This window comes from Lipotes vexillifer, unplaced genomic scaffold (assembly GCF_000442215.2).
Source record: "Lipotes vexillifer unplaced genomic scaffold, Lipotes_vexillifer_v1.1 scaffold2430, whole genome shotgun sequence".
NCBI lineage: Eukaryota > Metazoa > Chordata > Mammalia > Artiodactyla > Lipotidae > Lipotes > Lipotes vexillifer.
The window spans coordinates 82,427-103,868 of NW_006795960.1; the positions used below are offsets into that span (position 1 = coordinate 82,427).

General features: G+C 38.1%; 1 protein-coding gene across 1 annotated transcript in view; it reads right to left on the reverse strand.

Moving 5' to 3' along the window:
• Window positions 1-21,442, reverse strand: part of ANKRD42 (ankyrin repeat domain 42) — a 55,481-nt gene that overhangs the window by 26,448 nt on the left and 7,591 nt on the right. The window contains exons 3-7 of the mRNA XM_007468055.1: window positions 20,122-20,124; window positions 17,601-17,708; window positions 14,511-14,630; window positions 13,523-13,658; window positions 9,239-9,439 (exon numbers count right to left, since the gene is read on the reverse strand). Of these exons, the coding sequence (XP_007468117.1) occupies window positions 9,239-9,439; window positions 13,523-13,658; window positions 14,511-14,630; window positions 17,601-17,708; window positions 20,122-20,124 (568 nt within the window). The remainder of the gene's footprint in view (window positions 1-9,238; window positions 9,440-13,522; window positions 13,659-14,510; window positions 14,631-17,600; window positions 17,709-20,121; window positions 20,125-21,442) is intronic.

Below are 21,442 nucleotides of genomic sequence, written 5' to 3' on the forward strand. Positions count from 1 at the left end.
CTATTATATAAAAGAAATAAACTTCTATATAATTTAAGCTGCTGAATTTTAGAATTTCTTATTAGATATAACAGTTTAGTCTCTTAATCTAAAAATACACAAAATGATACTGCAAATTTTTGTGAGTATATATATACTAAATATAAAACCATAGAATGGAATTATAAATCCAAAATAATGGTTACCTCTGAGGAGGGAGAAAAGGAAATGAATGGTATTAAGGAGAGAGAACCAGGAAGCTTCAAGTGTATCTTATCTATAATATTTTATTCTTAAATCTAGTGGTATAAAGAGTGTTCATTGAAGATCCTCAAGATGGCAGAGGAGTAAGATGTGGAGATCACCTTCCTCCCCACAAATACATCGAAAATACATCTACACGTGGAAAAACTCCTACAGAACACCTACTGAACTCTGGCAGAAGACCTCAGACTTCCTAAAAGGCAAGACACTCCCCACATACGTGGGTAGGGCAAAAGAAAAAACAGAGAAAAAAGAATAGGGACGGGACCTGCACCAGTGGGAGGGAGCTGTGAAGGAGGAAAAGTTTCCACACACTAGGAAGCCCCTTCACGGGCGGAGATGGGGGCGGGGAGGGTGGGGAGGAAGCTTCGGAGCCGCGGAGGAGAGCGCAGCCGCAGGGGCGCGGAGGGCAAAGCGGAGAGATTCCCGCACAGAGGATCGGGGCCGACCGGCGCTCACCAGCCCGAGAGGCTTGTCTGCTCACCCGCTGGGGCGGGTGGGGGCTGGGAAGTAAGGCTCCAGCTTCGGTCAGATCCCAGGGAGAGGACTGGGGTTGGCTGCGTGAACACAGCCTGAAGGGGGCTAGCGCGCCACAGCTAGCCAGGAGGGAGTCCAGGAAAAAGCCTGGACCTGCCTAAGAGGCAAGAGACCATTGTTTCGGGGTGCGCGAAGAGAGGGGATTCAGAGCACCACCAAAACGAGCTCCAGAGACGGGCACAAGCCGTGACTATCAGAATGGACACCAGAGATGGGCATGAAACGCTAAGGCTGCTACTGCAGCCACCAAGATGCCTGTGTGCAAGCACAGGTCACTATCCACAGCTTCCCTCCCGGGAGCCTGTGCAGCCCGCTACTGCCAGGGTCCTCTGATCCAGGGACAACTTCCCTGGGAGAACACACGGCACGCCTCAGGCTGTTGCCATGTCACGACAGCCTCTGCCGCAGCAGACTCGCCCTGCATTCCCCTCCCTCCCCCTGGCCTGAGTGAGCCAGAGCCCCCTAATCAGGGGCACCTTTAACCCCCTCCTGTCTGGGTGGGGAACAGACGCCCTCAGGCGACCTACACACTGAGGCAGGGCCAAATCCAAAGCTGAACCCCAGGAGCTGTGCCAACAAAGAGAAAGCGAAATTTCTCCCAGCAGCCTCAGGAGCAGTGGATTAAATCTCCACAATCAACTTGATGTACCCTGCATCTGTGGAATACCTGAATAAACAACAAATTATCCCAAAATTGAGACGGTGGACTTTGGGAACAACTGTAGACTTGGGGTGTGCTTTCTGCAACTAATTTCTTTCTTGTTTTATGTTTATCTTAGTTTAGTATTTAGAGCTTATTATTATTGATAGGTTTATTGATTTGATTGCTTTTTTTAATATATGTTTTTTATTTTTCCTTTTTCTCTTTTTGTGAGTGTGTATGTGTATGCTTCTTCATGTGATTTTGTCTGTATAGCTTTGCTTCTGCCATTTGTCCTAGGGTTCTATCTGTCCCCCCCCCTTTTTTTTTGTATAGTTTTTAGCACTTCTTATCATTGGTGGATTTGTTTTTTGGTTTGGTTGCTCTCTTCTTTCTTCCTTTCTTTTCTATTTATTTACTTTATTTCTTAATTTTTTATTATTAATAATATTTTATATTTTTTAATAAATTTATTTATTTATTTACTTTTCTTTCTTTCTTTTTCTCCCTTTTCTTCTGAGCTGTGTGGTTGACAGAGTCTTGGTGCTCCGGCCGGGTGTCAGGCCTGAGCCTCTGAGGTGGGAGAGCCAGAGACCTCCCAGCCCCAAGTAATATCAAACAGCAAAAGCTCTTCCAGAGATCTCCATCTCAACGCTAAGATCCAGCTCCACTCAACAACCAGCAAGCTACAGTGGTGGACATCTTATGCCAAAAAACTAGTAAGACAGGAACACAACCCCACCCATTAGCAGAGAGGCTGCCTTAAAATCATAAGGTCACAGACACCCCAAAACACACCACCAGAAGCGGTCCTGCCCACCAGAAAGACAAGATCCAGTCCGACCCACTAGAACACAGGCACCAGACCCCTCCACCAGGAAGCCTACACAACCCACTGAACCAACCTCACCCACTGGGGGCAGACACCAAAAACAACAGGAACTACGAACCTTAAGCCTATGAAAAGGAGACCCCAAACATAGTAAGTTAAACAAAATGAGAAGACAGAGAAATATGCAGCAGATGAAGGAGCAAGGTAAAAACCCACCAAACCAAACAAATGAAGAGGAAATAGGCAGCCTACCTGAAAAATAATTCAGAGTAATGACAGTAAAGATGATGTAAAATCTTGGAAATAGAATGGAGAAAATATAAGAAACGTTTAACAAGAAACTAGAAGAACTAAAGAGCAAATAAACAATGATGAACAACACAATAAATGAAATTTAAAATTCTCTAGAAGGAATCAATAGCAGAATAACTGAGGCAGAAGAACAGATAAGTGACCTGGAAGATAAAATAGTGGAAATAACTACCGCAGAGCAGAATAAAGAAAAAAGAATGAAAAGAATTGAGGACAGTCTCAGAGACCTCTGGGACAACATTAAACGCATCAACATTCGAATTACAGGGGTCCCAGTAGAAGAAGAGGAAAAAAAAAAGGGACTGAGAAAATATCTGAGGAGATTATAATTGTATAGTTGAAAATTTCCCTAATATGGGAAAGGAAATAGTGAATGAAGTCCAGGAAGCGCAGAGAGTCCCATACAGGATAAATCCAAGGAGAAACACGCCAAGACACGTGTGCCCAAGACACATATTAATCAAACTATCAGAAATTAAATACAAAGAAAAAGTATTAAAAGCAGCAAGGCAAAAGCAACAAATAACATACAAGGGAATCCCCAGAAGGTTAACAGCTGATCTTTCAGAAGAAACTCTGCAAGCCAGAAGGGAGTGGCAGGACATACTTAAAGTGATGAAAGGGAAAAATACCCAGCAAGGATCTCATTCAGATTCAACGGAGAAATTAAAACCTTTACAGAGAAGCAAAATCTAAAGAGAATTCAGTACCACCAAACCAGCTTTACAACAAATGCTAAAGGAACTTCTCTAGGCAGGAAACACAAGAGAAGGAAAAGACTTACAATAACAAACCCAAAACAATTAAGAAAATGGTAATAGGAACATACATATCAATAACTACCATAAATGTAAATGGATTAACTGTTCCAACCAAAAGACATAGACTGGCTGAATGGATACAAAAACAAGACCCATATATATGGTGTCTACAAGAGACCCACTTCAGACCTAGGGACACATACAGACTGAAAGTGAGGGGATGGAAAAAGATATTCCATGCAAATGGAAATCAAAAGAAAGCTGGAGTAGCAACTCTCATATCAGACAAAATAGACTTTAAAATAAAGACTATTACAAGAGACAAAGAAGGACACTTCATAATGATCAAGGAATCAATCCAAGAAGATATAACAACTGTAAATATTTATGCACCCAACATAGGGGCACCTCAATACATAAGGGAAGTGCTACCAGCCATAAAAGGGGAAATTGACATTAACACAATCATAATAGGGGACTTTAACACCCCACTTTCACCAATGGAAAGATCATCCAAAATGAAAATAAATAAGGAAACACAAGCTTTAAATGATACATTAAACAAGATGGACTTAATTGATATTTATAGGACATTCCATCCAAAAATAACAGAATACACTTTCTTCTCAAGTGCTCATGGCACATTCTCCAGGATAAATCATATCCTGGGTCAAAAATCAAGCCTTGGTAAATATAAGAAAATGGAAATTGTAACAAGTATCTTTTCCAACCACAATGCTATGAGACTAGATATCAATTACAGGAAAAGATCTGTAAAAAATACAAACACATGGAGGCTAAACAATACACTACTTAAAAATGAAGAGATCACTGAAGAAATCAAAGAGGAAATCAAAAAATACTTAGAAACAAATGACAATGAAAATACGATGACCCAAAACCTATGGGATGTAGCAAAAGCAGTTCTAAGAGGGAAGTTTATGCAATACAATCCTACCTCAAGAAACAAGAAAAATCTCAAATAAACAACCTAACCTTACACCTAAAGCAATTAGAGAAAGAAGAACCAAAAAACCCCACAGTTAGCAGAAGGAAAGAAATCATAAAGATCAGATCAGAAATAAATGAAAAAGAAATGAAGGAAACGATAGCAAAGATCAATAAAATTAAAAGCTGGTTCTTAGAGAAGATAAACAAAATAGATAAACCATTAGCCAGACTCATAAAGAAAAAAAGGGAGGGAGAAGACTCAAATCAATATACTTAGAAATGAAAAAGGAGAAATAACAACTGACACTGCAGAAATACAAAGGACCATGAGAGATTACTACAAGCAACTATATGCCAATAAGATCGACAACCTGGAAGAAATGGACAAATTCTAAGAAAAGCAAAACCCTCTGACACTGAACCAGGAAGAAATAGAAAACATAAACAGACCAATCATAAGCACTAAAATCGAAACTCTGATAAAAAAAATCTTCCAACAGGGCTTCCCTGATGGCGCAGTGGTTCAGAGTCCGCCTGCTGATGCAGGGGACATGGGTTCGTGCCCCGGTCCGGGAAGATCCCACATGCCGTGGAGTGGCTGGGCCCGTGAGCCATGGCTGCTGAGCCTGCACATCCGGAGCCTGTGCTCTGCAATGGTAGAGGCCACATCAGTGAGAGGCCTGTGTACCGGAAAAAAAAAAAAAAAATCTCCCAACAAACAAAAGCCCAGGACCAGATGGCTTCACAGGAACATTCTATCAAACATTTAGAGAAGAGCTAACACCTATCCTTATCAAACTCTTCCAAAATATACCAGAGGGAGGTACACTCCCAAACTCATTCTACGAGACCACCATCACCCTCATACCAAAACCAGACAAAGATGTCACAAAGAAAGAAAACTACAGGCCAGTATCACTGATGAACATAGATGGAAAAATCCTCAACAAAATACTAGCCAACAGAATCCAACAGCACATTAAAAGGATTATACACCATGATCAAGTGGGGTTTACCCCAGGAATGCAAGGATTCTTCAACATACACAAATCAATCCCTGTGATAAACCATATTAACAAACTGAAGGAGAAAAACCATATGATCATCTCAATAGATGCAGAGAAAGCTTTTGACAAAATTCAACACCCATTTATGATAAAAACCCTCCAGAAAGTAGGCACAGACAGAACTTACCTCAACATAATAAAGGCCATATATGACAAACCCACAGCCAACATCATCCTCAATGGTGAAAAACTGAAACCATTTCCACTAAGATCAGGAAGAAGAAAAGGTTGCCCACTCTCACCACTACTATTCAACCAAGTTTTGGAAGTTTTAGCCACAGCAATCAGAGAAGAAAAAGAAATAAAAGGAATCCAAATCGGAAAAGAAGAAGTAAAGCTGTCACTGTTTGCAGATGACATGATACTATACATAGAGAATCCTAAAGATGCTACCAGAAAACTACTAGAGCTAATCAATGAATTTGGTAAAGTAGCAGGATACAAAATTAATGCACAGAAATCTCTGGCATTCCTATATACTAACGATGAAAAATCTGAAAGTGAAATCAAGAAAACACTCCCATTTACCATTGCAACAAAAAGAATAAAATATCTAGGAATAAACCTACCTAAGGAGACAAAAGACCTGTATGCAGAAAATTATAAGACACTGATGAAAGAAATTAAAGATGATACAAACAGATGGAGAGATATACCATGTTCTTGGATTGGAAGAATCAACATTGTGAAAATGACTCTACTTCCCAAAGCAATCTATAGATTCAATGCAATCCCTATCAAACTACCACTGGCATTTTTCACAGAACTAGAACAAAAAATTTCACAATTTGTATGGAAACACAAAAGACCCCGAATAGCCAAAGCAATCTTGAGAACAAAAAATGGAGCTGGAGGAATCAGGCTGCCTGACTTCAGACTATACTACAAAGCTACAGTAATCAAGACAGTATGGTACTGGCACAAAAACAGAAAGATAGATCAATGGAATAGGATAGAAAGCCCAGAGATAAACCCATGCACATATGGTCACCTTATCTTTGATAAAGGTGGCAGGAATATACAGTGGAGAAAGGACAGCCCCTTCAATAAGTGGTGCTGGGAAAACTGGACAGGTACATGTAAAAGTATGAGATTAGATCACTCCCTAACACCATACACAAAAATAAGCTCAAAATGGATTAAAGACCTAAATGTAAGGCCAGAAACTATCAAACTCTTAGAGGAAAACATAGGCAGAACACTCTATGACATAAATCACAGCAAGATCCTTCTTGACCCATCTCCTAGAGTAATGGAGATAAAAACAAAAATAAAAGGAATGCCAGGATTCTTCAATATACGCAAATCAATCAATGTGATACACCATATTAACAAACTGAAGGATATAAACCATATGATCATCTCAGTAGACGCATAGAAAGCTTTTGACAAAATTCAACACCCATTTATGATAAAAACCCTCCAGAAAGTAGGCACAGACAGAACTTACCTCAACATAATAAAGGCCATATATGACAAACCCACAGCCAACATCATCCTCAATGGTGAAAAACTGAAACCATTTCCACTAAGATCAGGAAGAAGAAAAGGTTGCCCACTCTCACCACTACTATTCAACCAAGTTTTGGAAGTTTTAGCCACAGCAATCAGAGAAGAAAAAGAAATAAAAGGAATCCAAATCGGAAAAGAAGTAAAACTGCCACTGTTTGCAGATGACATGATACTATACATAGAGAATCCTAAAGATGCTACCAGAAAACTACTAGAGCTAATCAATGAATTTGGTACAGTAGTAGGATAAAAAATTAAAGCACAGAAATCTCTTGCATTCCTATACACTAATGACAAAAAATCTGAAAGAGAAATTAAGGAAACAATCCCATTTACCACTACAATAAAAAGAATGAAATACCTAGGAATAAACCTACCTAATGAGATAAAAGACCTGTATGCTGAAAACTATAAGGCAATGATGAAAGAAATTAAAGATTACACAAACAGATGGAGAGATATACCATGTTCTTGGATTGGAAGAATCAACATTGTCAAATGACTATACTACCCAAAGCAATCTACAGATTCAATGCAATCCCTATCAAACTACCAATGGCATTTTTCACAGAACTAGAACAAAAAATCTCACAATTTGTATTGAAACACAAAAGACCCCAAAGAGCCAAAGCAGTCTTGAGAAAGAAAAATGGAGCTGAAGGAATCAGGCTCCCGGACTTCAGACTATACTAAAAAGCTACAGTAATCAAGACAGCATGGTACTGACACAAAAAGAAAAATATGTATCAGTGGAACAGGACAGAAAGCCCAGAGATAAACCCATGCACATATGGTCACCTTATCTTTGATAAAGGTGGCAATAATGTACAATGGAGAAAAGACAGCCTCTTCAATAAGTGGTGCTGGGAAAACTCAACAGCTACATGCAAAAGAATGATATTAGAACACTCCCTAACACCATACACAAAAATAAACTCAAAATGGATTAAAGACCTAAATATAAGGCCAGATACTATAAAACTCTTAGAGGAAAACACAGGCAGAATACTCTATGATGTAAATCACAGCAAGATCCTTTTTGACTCACCTCCTAGAGAAATGGAAATAAAAACAAAACTAAACAAATGGGACCTAATGAAACTTAAAAGCTTTTGCACAGCAAAGGAAACCATAAACAAGACGAACGACAGCCCTCAGAATGGGAGAAAATATTTTCAAATGAAGCAACTGACAAAAGATTAATCTCCAAAATTTATAAGCAGCTCATGCAGCTCAGTATCAAAAAACCAAACAACCCAATCCAAAAATGGGCAGAAGACCTAAATAGACATTTCTCCAAATAAGGTATACAGATTGCCAACAAACACATGAAAGGATGCTCAACATCACTAATCATTAGAGAAATGCAAATCAAATCTACAAACAATAAATGCTGGAGAGGGTGTGGAGAAAAGGGAACACTCTTGCGCTGTTGGTGGGAATGTAAACTGATACAGCCACTATGGAGAACAGTATGGAGGTTCCTTAAAAAACTAAAAATAGAACTACCATATGACCCAGCAATCCCACTACTGGGCATTTACCCTGAGAAAACCATAATTCAAAATGTGCCATGTACCACAATGTTCATTGCAGCACTATTTACAATGGCCGGGACATGGAAGCAACCTAAGTGCCCGTCAACAGATGAATGGATAAAGAAGATGTGGCACATATATACAATGGAATATTACTCAGCCATAAAAAGAAATGAAATTGAGTTATTTGTAGTGAGGTGGATGGACCTAGAGACTGTCATACAGAGTGTAGTAAGTCAGAAAGAGAAAAACAAATAGTGTATGCTAACATATATATATGTAATCTAAAAAAAAATGGTTCTGAATAATCTAGGGGCAGGACAGGAATAAAGACGCAGACATAGAGAACAGCCTTGAGGACATGGGGAGGGGTAAGGGTAAGCTGGGATGAAGTGAGAGAGTGGCATGGACATATATACACTACCAAATGTAAAACAGATAGCTAGTGGGAATCAGCCGCATAGCACAGGAAGATTAGCTCGGTGCTTTGTGTCCACCTAGAGGGGTGGGATAGGGAGGGTGGGAGGGAGACGCAAAAGGGAGGGGATATGGAGATATATGTATATGTATAGCTTATTCACTTTGTTATAAAGCATAAACTAACACACCATTGTAAAGCAATTATACTCCAATAAAGATGTTAAAAAAAAAGAAGTGTTCATTATATTACATTAATCTCTCTATATTTCTGCTTAAAATATTTCATACAAAGAAGAGAATCTGGATGAATGTGTGGACAATGATACATAACATATTTTAATATAACATGTCTTATAACTCCTTTCTTTTCCTCCTCCATTTATTCTACTTATTAAATGCTAAAACACTTCAGGTTTATTACTTACTTTCTTGATCTTTTGGATCATTTCCTTCATACTCAGCCCCCTGGATAAACTGTAAAATGTTCTGCTTAAAGAACCTCTGGGCTAGGTCCAATACATTTTCTCCATTATCATTGAAGGCTTTCAAAGCTTGGGAGGCACTGCTCATTCTACTGAGTAGGAATTTAAAACAGTGAAGGTGTCCTTCCATGGCTGCTAAGTGAACTATAGGTGAGAGAAAACATAATAATCATTTAATTTTAAATTGACAATAAAATATCTTGAAAAAAGAAACAACACATTAACTCTAATCCTCCTAGGGAGACAACTATCCCTATCCTATATAACAGAGATGTACTCTGGATGCAAGGATAACAGACCATTTTTCCAGCTTACATGTCCTTACTCAGTCAGCCTTCTAGTCAAGCCACAGCAGTAGATTAAATGGTTGAATAGCTACACTTACTGTGAATGTAGAGAGGCCAAGTGAGGGTCACCAAAGAGCAGGTCTCAGAAAATTTTCTTGGAAAGTGAAATCCCAACTGTGCAGCTTATAATTATATGAAAAAAATGCCTTCTATGTAATATAGGTGCTAGATAGATAAATTTATCTTAATATTTTGGAAAAAAGTAGAAGAAATAAACCAAAATAGTCACTATGCAAATAGGGGTGATGTCATTTTTATCACTATGTATTTTGTCACTTTTTCATAAACATTATTTTTATTATAAACAAGAAGACTAGATCAAAACTGCAGACTAAGCACACACACTATCTCACCATTTCTTCTCTTAAATTCTTGAAAATAATAGAAAGATATTTTTTAAAGCCATAAAGGACAAGAAAAACAGATAAGAACGCCACGAACAGACAAGAAATGTTAAGGAATCCCTGAAAGAAAATATCAATATAATGAATCAGATTGAGGGACAGCCATAACCCAAAAGCTGCAAAAAACAGGAATGGTTCTGGGGTATTACAAGCTTAGAGGCAATGATTACAAAGAACAAGAGAACCTTTACACCTCTTGAGAAGTGACTATTTGGGAAAGACTCCAATTTGTATACAAATCTTGGCTCTGGAGAAGTAGGGCAGTGCCTAAATCACCAGTAAAACTCAGGAGAATCAATTAAGTAACAATGTCCACAAGATAAGTAGTTGGCACATGCCAGTGTACACTTTCTCAGCTGAACCTTCCACCAAAAAACTCCCTCTGAAAGTTCAGACTCCTCTAACTGCTTACTCATCATATACATGAAATGTATCATAGGCATTTCAAACTTAACAGGTCAAAAACTGAACTCCTTACCCTTTTTGCATACATATTCCTTACACAGCTTTCCCCATCTCAGTTAATGGAAATGCTCTCCTTTCCATGAAGGTCAAGCCAAAAACCCTGGAGCCATCCTTGACTCCCATTTCTGTCACTCCCCACATCTAATCAATCAGCAAATCTTACTGGCTCTATCTGTAAAAGATACAGAGACCCCAATTACTTCTCACTATCTAGTCCAACCAAACAGTAACCTAAATTATTGCATCAAGCTCCTAACCCCTCACGCCCACACCCTCACTACAATCTAGTATTATAAACACAATAGCCAAAATGATGGTTTTAAACATAGATCATGTCACTCCCACGCTCAAAATCCTTCTATGGCTCTTGTTACCTCTCTGACCTCATCATCTATTACGCCCTCACTTCTGTTCCAACCACACTGACTTGCTGTTACTCAAATACGCAAGGCACAACCCTGCCTCAGGAACTTTACCCATTGCTGTTACATCTTCCTAAAATGTTCTTCCCCCAGGATATCAAGACTTGCTCCCTCAACTCCAAGTCTTCACCCAAATGTCACCTCTTCAGTGAAGGCTTCCCTGACTACCCTATTTCAACCTTCATCCCCTGTAACACTCTACTCCCCTTTGCTATTTAATCCAAACACATATCCTTATTTAATAAAATATATATTCTGTTCATTCATTTTTATTATTGTCTGTCTCCCCCCTCACCACACACAAAGGCAGAGACTTTTGTCTGTTTTATTTGCAGTGATATCCCCAGCACCTAGGGACTGACACACAGATGCTTAATAAATTTTGAATTAATGGTTTTTAACAGAGAGGTCTGAATATAAGCAGTCTAGTCCTGAGGCCACATTCTTAACCTCTACCTTATACTATTAAAAAATATACTACACATGGTTATAAAATAATTATACATGTTTAAGGAAATAAAAGTTGATTTTTTTTTCAATGAGCGGGCAACAAGAGACTAACAAAGTGATTAGGCAAATTCAATAAAGAACTAAATAAAAATGAAATTCCCCCCACCTTGTATTGAAGAAAAGTCAATTCCAGGTGGAAATGTGAAAGTAAAATAATAAAATTCCTAGAAGATAATATAAAAGAGTGTCTTCATGAAATGAAGACTTTCTGAATCCTGTTAAAAAAAGTCTTTTCTTACTTTTTTTTCACAGGATTCAGAAAGTACTAACCATAAAGGAAGAGCTTATTAAACTGGACTACAGTAAAATGAAAACTTCTATTCATCAAAAGATACCTTAAAAGAATGAAAAGGCAAGACAATAGAATGGAAAAGATACTTAAATGGAAAAGATATTTGCAACACATGTAAGTGACAAAAAGCTTGTGGTTAGAATATATAAAGAACCCCTACAACTCAATTAGAAAAAAAGAGGAACAACTCAATTAAAAAAAAAAAATGCAGGGCTTCCCTTGCGGCGTAGTGGTTGAGAGTCTGCCTGCCGATGCAGGGGACACAGGTTCGTGCCCCGGTCCGGGAAGATCCCACATGCCGCGGAGCGGCTGGGCCCATGAGCCATGGCCGCTGAGCCTGCGCGTCCGGAGCCTGTGCTCCACAGCAGGAGAGACCACAACAGTGACAGGCCCGCGTATAGTTTAAAAAAAAAAAAAAAAAAAGGGCAGAAGCTTCAAACTGGTATTTCACAGAAGAAAATAACTAACCAGCCATTAATCATATGAAATGATGTTCTACATCTCTAGTCATCAGGGAAAATTCAAATTAAAACCACAATGAGATACTACTATACACTCAAAAGAATGACTAAAACTAAAAAAACTGACAGTGTCAAGTGCTGATGAGAAAGTGGAGTAACTGAAAGACTTAAACACTGCCTGTGGGTGTATAAATTGATAACAACCACTTTGGAAAATCAAAAGAAGCCACACACAAAAGGACACCAGTGTATTATTTTATTCCATGGAGTTCAGAAAAAGAACAATACTAATTTTTATGTTGGAAGTCAAGGTATTGATTAACTTTGGAAGCTGGCAGTAACTAGAAAGAGGACACGAAGGAGACTACCCTGTTTCTTGATTTAGCTGATGGTCACAGAGAAGTGTTCACTTGTGAAAATTTAGTGAGCTGTGCATTTGAATTGGGCGTTTTTCTGTACGCATGTTATACGTCAAAAATAAAATTTTTTTTAAAAAGACAGAGTAAAATAGCTACTTAGTTACTTCCAGATACACAAAAATCGAGAGAGTTCATACCAACAAACCTTCACTAAATGAACACTAAAGGATGTCCTTCGGAAAGAAGCAAAATGATCCAAGATAGCAGTGTCAAGGGATGGAAGATGAGGGCAGGGAGGAAAGTCAGAGCCAAATTATGAAGGCCCAGCATGCCAAGCTAAGTAATCAGAGATCCACTGGGATCTAGGGAGTTTTTAATAATCAAAGTGATTATTTTGCCTGGACTTCCCCTTCATTTGTTTGCTACCTAAGATTCCTTTAAGACATAGTTCATGTATTGTTTCAGTAACCAATCTCACTGTGGTCTAACTCTCTTCTGAACTTCTACAGCACCTCTTAGAAGAAGACACGGTACTTAAGAGTATAGGTCTCAGCTGGCTAGTTGACCGCAGGCTAGACAACTGCAATTAGCAAATTAACTCAAATACACTAGTGTCCACTATCTGTACTATTACTTTTTTAAGTAATCTGTGGGGAAGAGACGTATGAAGTTAAAAAACAATAACACTAGAGAGTAGATGAGGGAAACAGCTGGTGGGAAGAGTAAATCCAAGTTTAATTTTGGATATTTCTCTTTTGCTAATATGGTTCCAGAAAAAAAAATCAGTCACATGATGGGTACATAACATAGACATAATATAAGATAAAAAATGTTCATGTCAACATATTTACTACTTCAGTTTTGTTAGGAAATATTAGAATGATGACAGTTCAAATTTCTTAAACATGATCAAACATTGTTAAAGTTTACATTAATAGAAAAACAAAATATTTGCTTTTGCGAATACCTGGAAGGTTTCCATTGTAGTCCACATCTTCTATGCTACATCCCCATTTAATGAGAAGTTGCAAACAGCCAAGCCGCCCATGAAAAGCTGCATAATGCACAGGTTTCCACTCTCTCTTATCAGTCACGCTGGGATCCTAGAGGTAACATTCACAAGGACTCAGTTTTTTTATGTTTTGTAGGGGAAACACTAAGTCTAGCAGCTTAATTCTGCAAATGAGAATTGGAGGCTGTTCTTAAAATGATAAGGCAAACACTAAATATCATAGAAATATTTACTGCAACCACTGATTTGAACATATGAGCTAATAATATACAAATGAAATTATAAAGTCTTTTAAAAAAGAACATAACTAGCCACATAAAAATCGTTTCTAAAAAGGAATTTAACTAGTCATTTTACTGGTCACAAGTTCCTGACCAATAAAATGAAAGAGATGGATTCAAATGATCAAATCTTATCCTTGGGAGCATAACCAAAGAGTTAATGAAAAAATATTTAACTCTTATAAGAAGTTATTTTTTACAGCCACTGGGTAATATTAAAAATAAATATCACAATAAATGAAATTTCTGGAGATATAAATCACTTTCTAAATTAGTGTATGAAATAAGAGTTACCAAAGAAACAGGTAAACACACAGCAATTCAGAAAGATTTACAATCCCTGGTTAAGATGTGTCTGGAAGCTTCAGAATCTTCCCTGTTAAACTCTGAACTGACATGAAGAATTCATAGCCTCTGAAATATTTTGTACCACTAAGCTGTTTCTTTTGTTGTTGTTGATGATTTATCTAAATTATTGCTCCCATGTTTAAAGATAGAAAAGCTAAAGAGAGAGATCAAATTACTTCCTCAAAGTCACATAAGGGATTTACAAAGTCAGGAAGAGATAACCAGACTACCAAATGTTAGTCCATATGATATGGACTGTATGGACTATAGTCCATATCATTATACATTCTCACTTATTAACAAGAATCCCTCACCACTCCACTTCGGAGCATTATTTGTAAAGTGAAAGAATGTCCGTGTGTTGTAGCAAGGTGTAAAGGAGTGCATCCACGATAATCTTGAGCTGCCAGATTGGCTCCATTAATTATAAGAGTCTGAAAGTAGAGACATAAGAATGAGTTTATATGAAGATAGATGTTAAATCATAAATGCAGATGCAGATTATTTAAAGGCAAGGAATTTGTTAACCTATAGCTAAGCTATTATGTAAGTTCTTACATGTGTGCTACACACAAAGTGTGAGAAATTCTTAGCTAGTCCTAAGAAAATGCTTGAGATCCTTTTTAACATTGCCTAGGAGACATGTATACCCGATTTCACATTCTGATTTGAGCATGTACATACAATTTATAAAACAAACTTTTCATGAGCCCAGATTAGCAACCACTAAGTTAAATAATTTAATGCTAAGCTAATAAAACTGAAATTTAAACTTCCTCTATTTCAAAAGCAGAATCTTTTATTAACTGGGTTTTGAATACAATAAAAGGATTTCATTATTAAAGTAACCAGTTCTAAGCTCCAAATTAAAATTCTAACGGCATCTGAGGAGATTCCATCTGAATTTACAATTGGCCCAGTTTCTGTATATGGGTTATATCACATACACAACACACCCCTTTATATAATATACAGAGTAATTGGTTTAAAAAATTATTAGCAAATATTTTTCAGTTTTTATCTCCCTCAGACTTTTTTCTTTTAACCAGGCTATATTTACCAGCATCTCAGCAAAAGTTTACTTAGTCATAATTCCTACCAAGAGTTTTAGGAAGAACAGTATCCATGATTATGCCTGACTCCCATTAACAAACTAGTCAATAATCATCACAAACCATATACTGAGTGCTTACTATGTCACTACAAAGAATATGAAGATATATCAACTTAGGGAATTAGGACACATGTAGAGACAAAGACAATCAACTATACAAAGCAGTCCTTGGTAAGTAACAACTACAAAGTATAGTACCCCAAAGCATCACAAAAGCTCTAAGAATGAAGAGACCACTTTGGGGAACAGAAGAACAATCAAGGGAGAGGGAGTGGGTTAAACTAATGCTTAGAGGAAGGAAAGCATCAAGTAAAGCTTCATTTGACCCTGATATCCCCTTAAGTTACTATTGTATTTGCTCCTTCCTTTCACTGCCTACTTTTCAAATACCTCAATGCCTCAACTTCAAATCCACCTGCAAATTGGGTGCTGCCCCTATCACTGCATAGAAATATAGCCAACCTCTCCCTATAGAGAGTTCTCTAGTTCAATGACATTTCCTTAAGTGCTATTCCCCTTAGTTTTATTCTGTAAGTGATACTCTGCCTGACTTCAACTTCTTCCTTCACTTGCACAGCGCTAATGGGTCCTGACTCTCTATCTCTCTTTCTCCTCTGAATTCCTTACTCATTTCACTGCTTCCTCCCATCCCTACTAGTAACATTCTTCAACATTCAATCCTCAGTACTCTGTACTCTTCTCTAAGCTTTATTACTCCTGAAATCTTTGTCACCAGTGTCCTTTTCAACTGCCCTGTCCTTCTGCACCCGAATGACCTATAGGCACCTTAAACTCAACATGGGCCAAAGGTGAACTCAACATCCTTCCTCCCGAACCTCCCCTGCCTTTCAGATGTCCCTATCTATAGTGCCATAATTATCTGTCGTTCTGACTCAAAACCTTACAGTCTCACTACACTTTGCCAATGCCTGCTATGCAAGATGTTTTAAATAATTTTCTTTGTTTCCCACTGCCACCAACTAATCTCACCCTCTATGGTTAGTGATAATATCAAAAGTCTCTGATTATCTTGCTTCCAAACACTCTCTTCATCCTACATAATCCTGGATACATCTTGCTAGAATAATTTCCTGAAATATTGTTTTCATTACTACATTCCCCTGTTAATGTCTATGTGCATGTGTGTGTATGTATGTATGTGTGTGTGTATACATATATATATATATATATATACACATATACATGTGTATAGTATACATATAAAATTCTCTTTCCTATACAAATGAATCTTTATTCTATTCCTAAGACATTTTACAAGTCTGCCTTTATCTAAACTTAGTTCAGAACAAATCATCTACACTCAGTCAAACTCATATAATGGTATATTCCTTGAACATACCTCATTTTCCCAATTCAAAGATTTCACATAGAATTATAGCATAGAGGTTAATGGGACAAAGTCTAGGTTCAAACCCTGGCTTTGTCACTAACTTAAGCAATGAACTTAACTCTCTGAATCTGTTTCCTTATCTACATGAAGGGAAACTCATAAGATTATTGTATTAAATGAAGTGATGCATGGGAGATGGTGATTGACACATAAAAAGTGTTCAATAAATTAAAATCATTATTTTTATTTGCTCCTGACACCTACCTACAATGCCTCTTCACTACTTATCTTTTTTAAATCAACCCATTCTCTTAGGATTAGCTGAAGTTTCATTTCCTCCATTTATGATTCCCTTATCTTCTCTTAAGTTCTACAGTTCTTCTCATCTATACTTTTCCTGAGAACCTTACTCAGAGACTGTGATTTGTACTGTTTTGTAACTCACTGAGTAAAGCTACTGTCATTCCCAATAGAATCTCAGGCTTCTTATAGGCAGGGACTGTTTGCTTATATGATTTTGTATTCCTCAAAGCTCCAGTCCATTTCATGACATTGATTAAGTCTACTTACTCTAATAAACTAGATCCTGCCACATATTAATGTATACTCTGGCCAGGAAATACATTAAATGAGGAATTTTAGGCATGGCAAGCTATAAAGAAGATAATCTGGGCATGACTATGACATCCCTTAAAACAACCCAAACAGACAGCCAACTGCTTTAGAGATAATATAATTTCCGATCTTATACAATCTGTCTGAGTGACAGTTGGTACCAAAATATCTGAGTCCTGGAATCCAGTAAGTTTTTGTTTAGAACATAGAACTACTAAGTCTATGGGATCAAATTATTAGAATAAAGGCAATAGCCCAACAGAACTATGCTAAAGTAATTAAACTTATTGAATTTTTTAAAAAAGTAACCAAAGTTATTATTACCTGCATGCAAGCATCCTGTCCCCTGATGGCAGCTATGTGAGCTGCTGTCCAACCTCTCATGGTTGCTTGTGAGAGATCAGCTCCACGCCAGAGGAGCCAATGAAGACACTACATTAAGAAAATACCCATGTTAACCACGTTAGCAGATATTTTTAACATTTTTATATCTTTAAAGTTAGTCTATCATCATGAAATACTACAGCCTGAGAAGCATCATAAGTGAATGAGGGGGCCAGGTATAAGAAAAACAAAAGCACAAGCACAATGATATGGTAACCCACATTTGGCCTTACTGTTGGGTAAACAATATGGAGTGGTAGGAGCTATGGCAAACTGGAGACCACATTCCCTGTCCATAAGGTGAAATACTACTCAATTCCAGCCAGTTTTTGCAGTGAGTGAAATGCTGGTCCATACCTTACATTTGACCAATACTCTGCAAGCCAAACAAAACACATCTGTGGTCAAATTCACTCAATGGCTGCCAATTTACAATCTCTGCCATAGATATTTAAGTGGGTCCAGAAACTTCTGTATCAGAGAAGACACTGTAATTCTGATGATACTTTCTAAGAAAATAAGTGGCATATTAAACAAAGTGAGGGAGTAAAATACATCTTCATTTAAGATTTTTTTAAATTAACTTAAGTCTCAATATAATTCAGTACTAGAGGTCTGTGCCACATATAGTGTTACTCTCTTTATATATTCAAGTTTGTAGATTCTACCTTAAAGAAGTTTCTTTCTTTATAAAAGAATTGATTGTATCATTGGGATACACTGTCACATCAATCATTGCGATATCATTTTTTGAAAAGGCTAAACATTTCGGTATCATTTGCCTGTCATGGAGATTAATGGCCAATAAAATATGAGGAGGGGTGGAGTTGAACCTCACTAATAATCACAGTAAGTCATTCATTTACTCAACAAATATTTATGGAGAACCAACTATATGCTAACACTGTACAGGTACTGGAGAATAAAACCACTGTAAACATTCATGTACAAGTTATTTATCTCTCCAGGGTAAATATGCAGAAGTGAGATTTCTGGGACACAGGTAAGTATATGTTGTTTAACTTTATAAGAAACTGCCGAACTGTTTTCCAAAGTGACTGTACCATTTTATGTTTCTACCAGCAGTGTATGAGAGTTCTAGTCGCTCCATATCCTTGTCAATATTTGGTATTATCATTTCTCTGGGTTATGTTTTTGTTTTTGTTTTGCCATACTAACCGGTGTGTAGTGACACCTAATTGTGGTTTTACTTTGCATTTCCCTAATGGCTAATGATGTTGAACACTTTTTTCATGTGCTCATTATCATCCACATGTCCTCTTTGAGAAAGTGTCTAATGAAGTCATTGCCCGTTTTTAATTGGGTTGTTTTCTTACTACTGAATTGTGAGAGTCTCATATATTCTGGCTACAAGTTCTTAGTCATATTTATGATTTGCAAAGATTCTCTCCAATGTTTTCTTCTAGAAGTTTTAGAAGGTTAAGTTTTACATTTGTTTATCATCTGCTTTCAGTATGTTTTTACATATGGTACCAAGTATGAGTTGAGGTTCACTTTCTTACGTATGACTGTCCAACTGTGCCAGCACCATTTAATAAAAATACTATCTGTTCTCCATTAGATTGCCTTTGCACCTTTGTCAAAAATCAACTGACCAATCAGCAGGTCTTCAGAAATGGCTATGTGAGGAGCTTGGTAAATCCTCCCCAAGAAGCAATGACAAAGCTAGACAAAGTTGTCAAAAACAACCATTTAGGGAATTCCTTGGCGGTCCAGTGGCTAGGTCTCTGAGCTTCCACTGCAGGGGGCACGGGTTTGATCCCTGGTTGAGGAACTTAAGATCACACATGCTACGTGGTGCGGCCAAAAAAAACCATTTAAAGACTCTGGAAGGCATACAACAAAATGAGAAGCATTTATTCAAGAAAAATCTACTGATTCTCAGTTAGAACAGGGAGAGCCCGTGGCAGAGTAGCCTGGGACTACAAGGATCCTTACCCACAGTGTCATGATGCATAAGTTCTACCCAGGTGGACAGCTCCACTGCCCTGCTGGAGGGACTTAAAAGTCCATGCCCAGGCACATTTTCAGAAACAATTCTAATCCTCAGTGGCAACAATTTAGGAAAGCCAACATCAGAGCTAGCCTGAAATCATGATACTTGTTGGGGCAAAACAACAAAACTAAAAACCACCTAGAAAATTAACAGAAAAATACAAGAAATGAGACAGCCAAAGTGGGCCTTGCTAAGATTCCACTTATCCCTTGTGATATAAAAAGCTGTGTACATGTACAAAGTCACTCATACTCAGGAAAGATGGAAGAGGTCCCAAGTTGGCTAGACGTTCTTGGCTAGACATAAGGCCTTGAAAACACAGGGGAAAAAAAAAAAAAAAGCCAGGCTGACTTGTAAACTGCTTGGACTTTGGAAACATTCCCCAAACCATATACAGATCTATCAGCAAAAGATGGACTCCTTACTGGCTCAAGGTTTAGGCACAACCTCTGATTAATCACTGGCTGATCACCAAGCTATGCTGACCCAGGGGTGAACCCTATGAAGCCAGGCTTAAAAATAAAAACAAGAGGGGAATTTCCTGGCAGTCCAGTGGTTAGGACGCCACACTCCCACTGCAGGGGGCAAGGGTTCGATCCCTGGTCTGGGAAGATCCCACATGCCGTGAAGCAACTAAGTCCCTGTGCCACAACTACTGAAGCCCCCATGCCTAGAGCCCATGCTCCGCAACAAGAGAAGCCACCACAATGAGAAGCCCGCGCACCTCAACGAAGAATAGCCCCCACTCACCACAACCAGAGAAAGCCCGTGGACAGCAACAAAGACCCAATGCAGCCTAGAATAAATAAATAAATAAATATTTAAAAAAAAGGATATATGTATAACTGAGTCACTTTGCTGTACAGCAGAAATTAACACAACAATGTAGATCAACTATACTTCAATAAAATTTTTTAAAAAAAGAATTCTAATATCAAAGTTATTGTGAGGAATAGACAATATGCTTTGTCAATACATACCAAAACTCAAGGCACCTAATAAATACTAAGCACTGCAAAAATAAAAAGTCCAGTTTTCAAAATGTCCAAACTAAAAAATTATGAGACATACAAAGAAAACAAGAATGTATAACACATACACAGGAAAAAAAAAGGAATCAATAGAAACCATCTCTGAGGTACTTCCCTGGCGGTCCAGTGGTTAAGACTCTGCACTTCCAATGCAGGGGGCACAGGTCCCATCCCTGGTCGGGGAACTAAGATCCCACATGCCATGAGGTGTGGACAAAAAAAAAAAAAAAGAAAAAAAAAAGAAACCATCTCTGAGAGGGCCCAGATGCTCAGCTCAGAAAGACTTCAAAGCAGCTATTACATATAGCTTTAGAGAACTAAAAGAAATTATTTTTTAAAGAATTTATGTTGGGACTTTCCTGTTAGCACAGTGGTTAAAAAACCCCCTGCCAATGCAGGGGGCACCGGTTGGAGCCCTGGTCCAGGAAGATCCCACATGCCGTGGAACAACTAAGCCTGTGCACCACAACTACTGATCCCATGTGCCACAACTACTGAAGCCCGCACACCTAGAGCCTGGGCTCCACAACAAGAGAAGCCACCACAATGAGAAGCCTGCGCACTGCAACAAAGAGTAGCTCCCGCTCGCTGCAACTAGAGAAAGCCCGCATGCAGCAATGAAGACCCAACGCAGCCAAATAAATTAATTAATTTTTTTAAATTTATGTTTAGGGCTTCCCTGGTGGCGCAGTGGTTGGGAGTCCGCCTGCCGATGCAGGGTACACGGGTTCGTG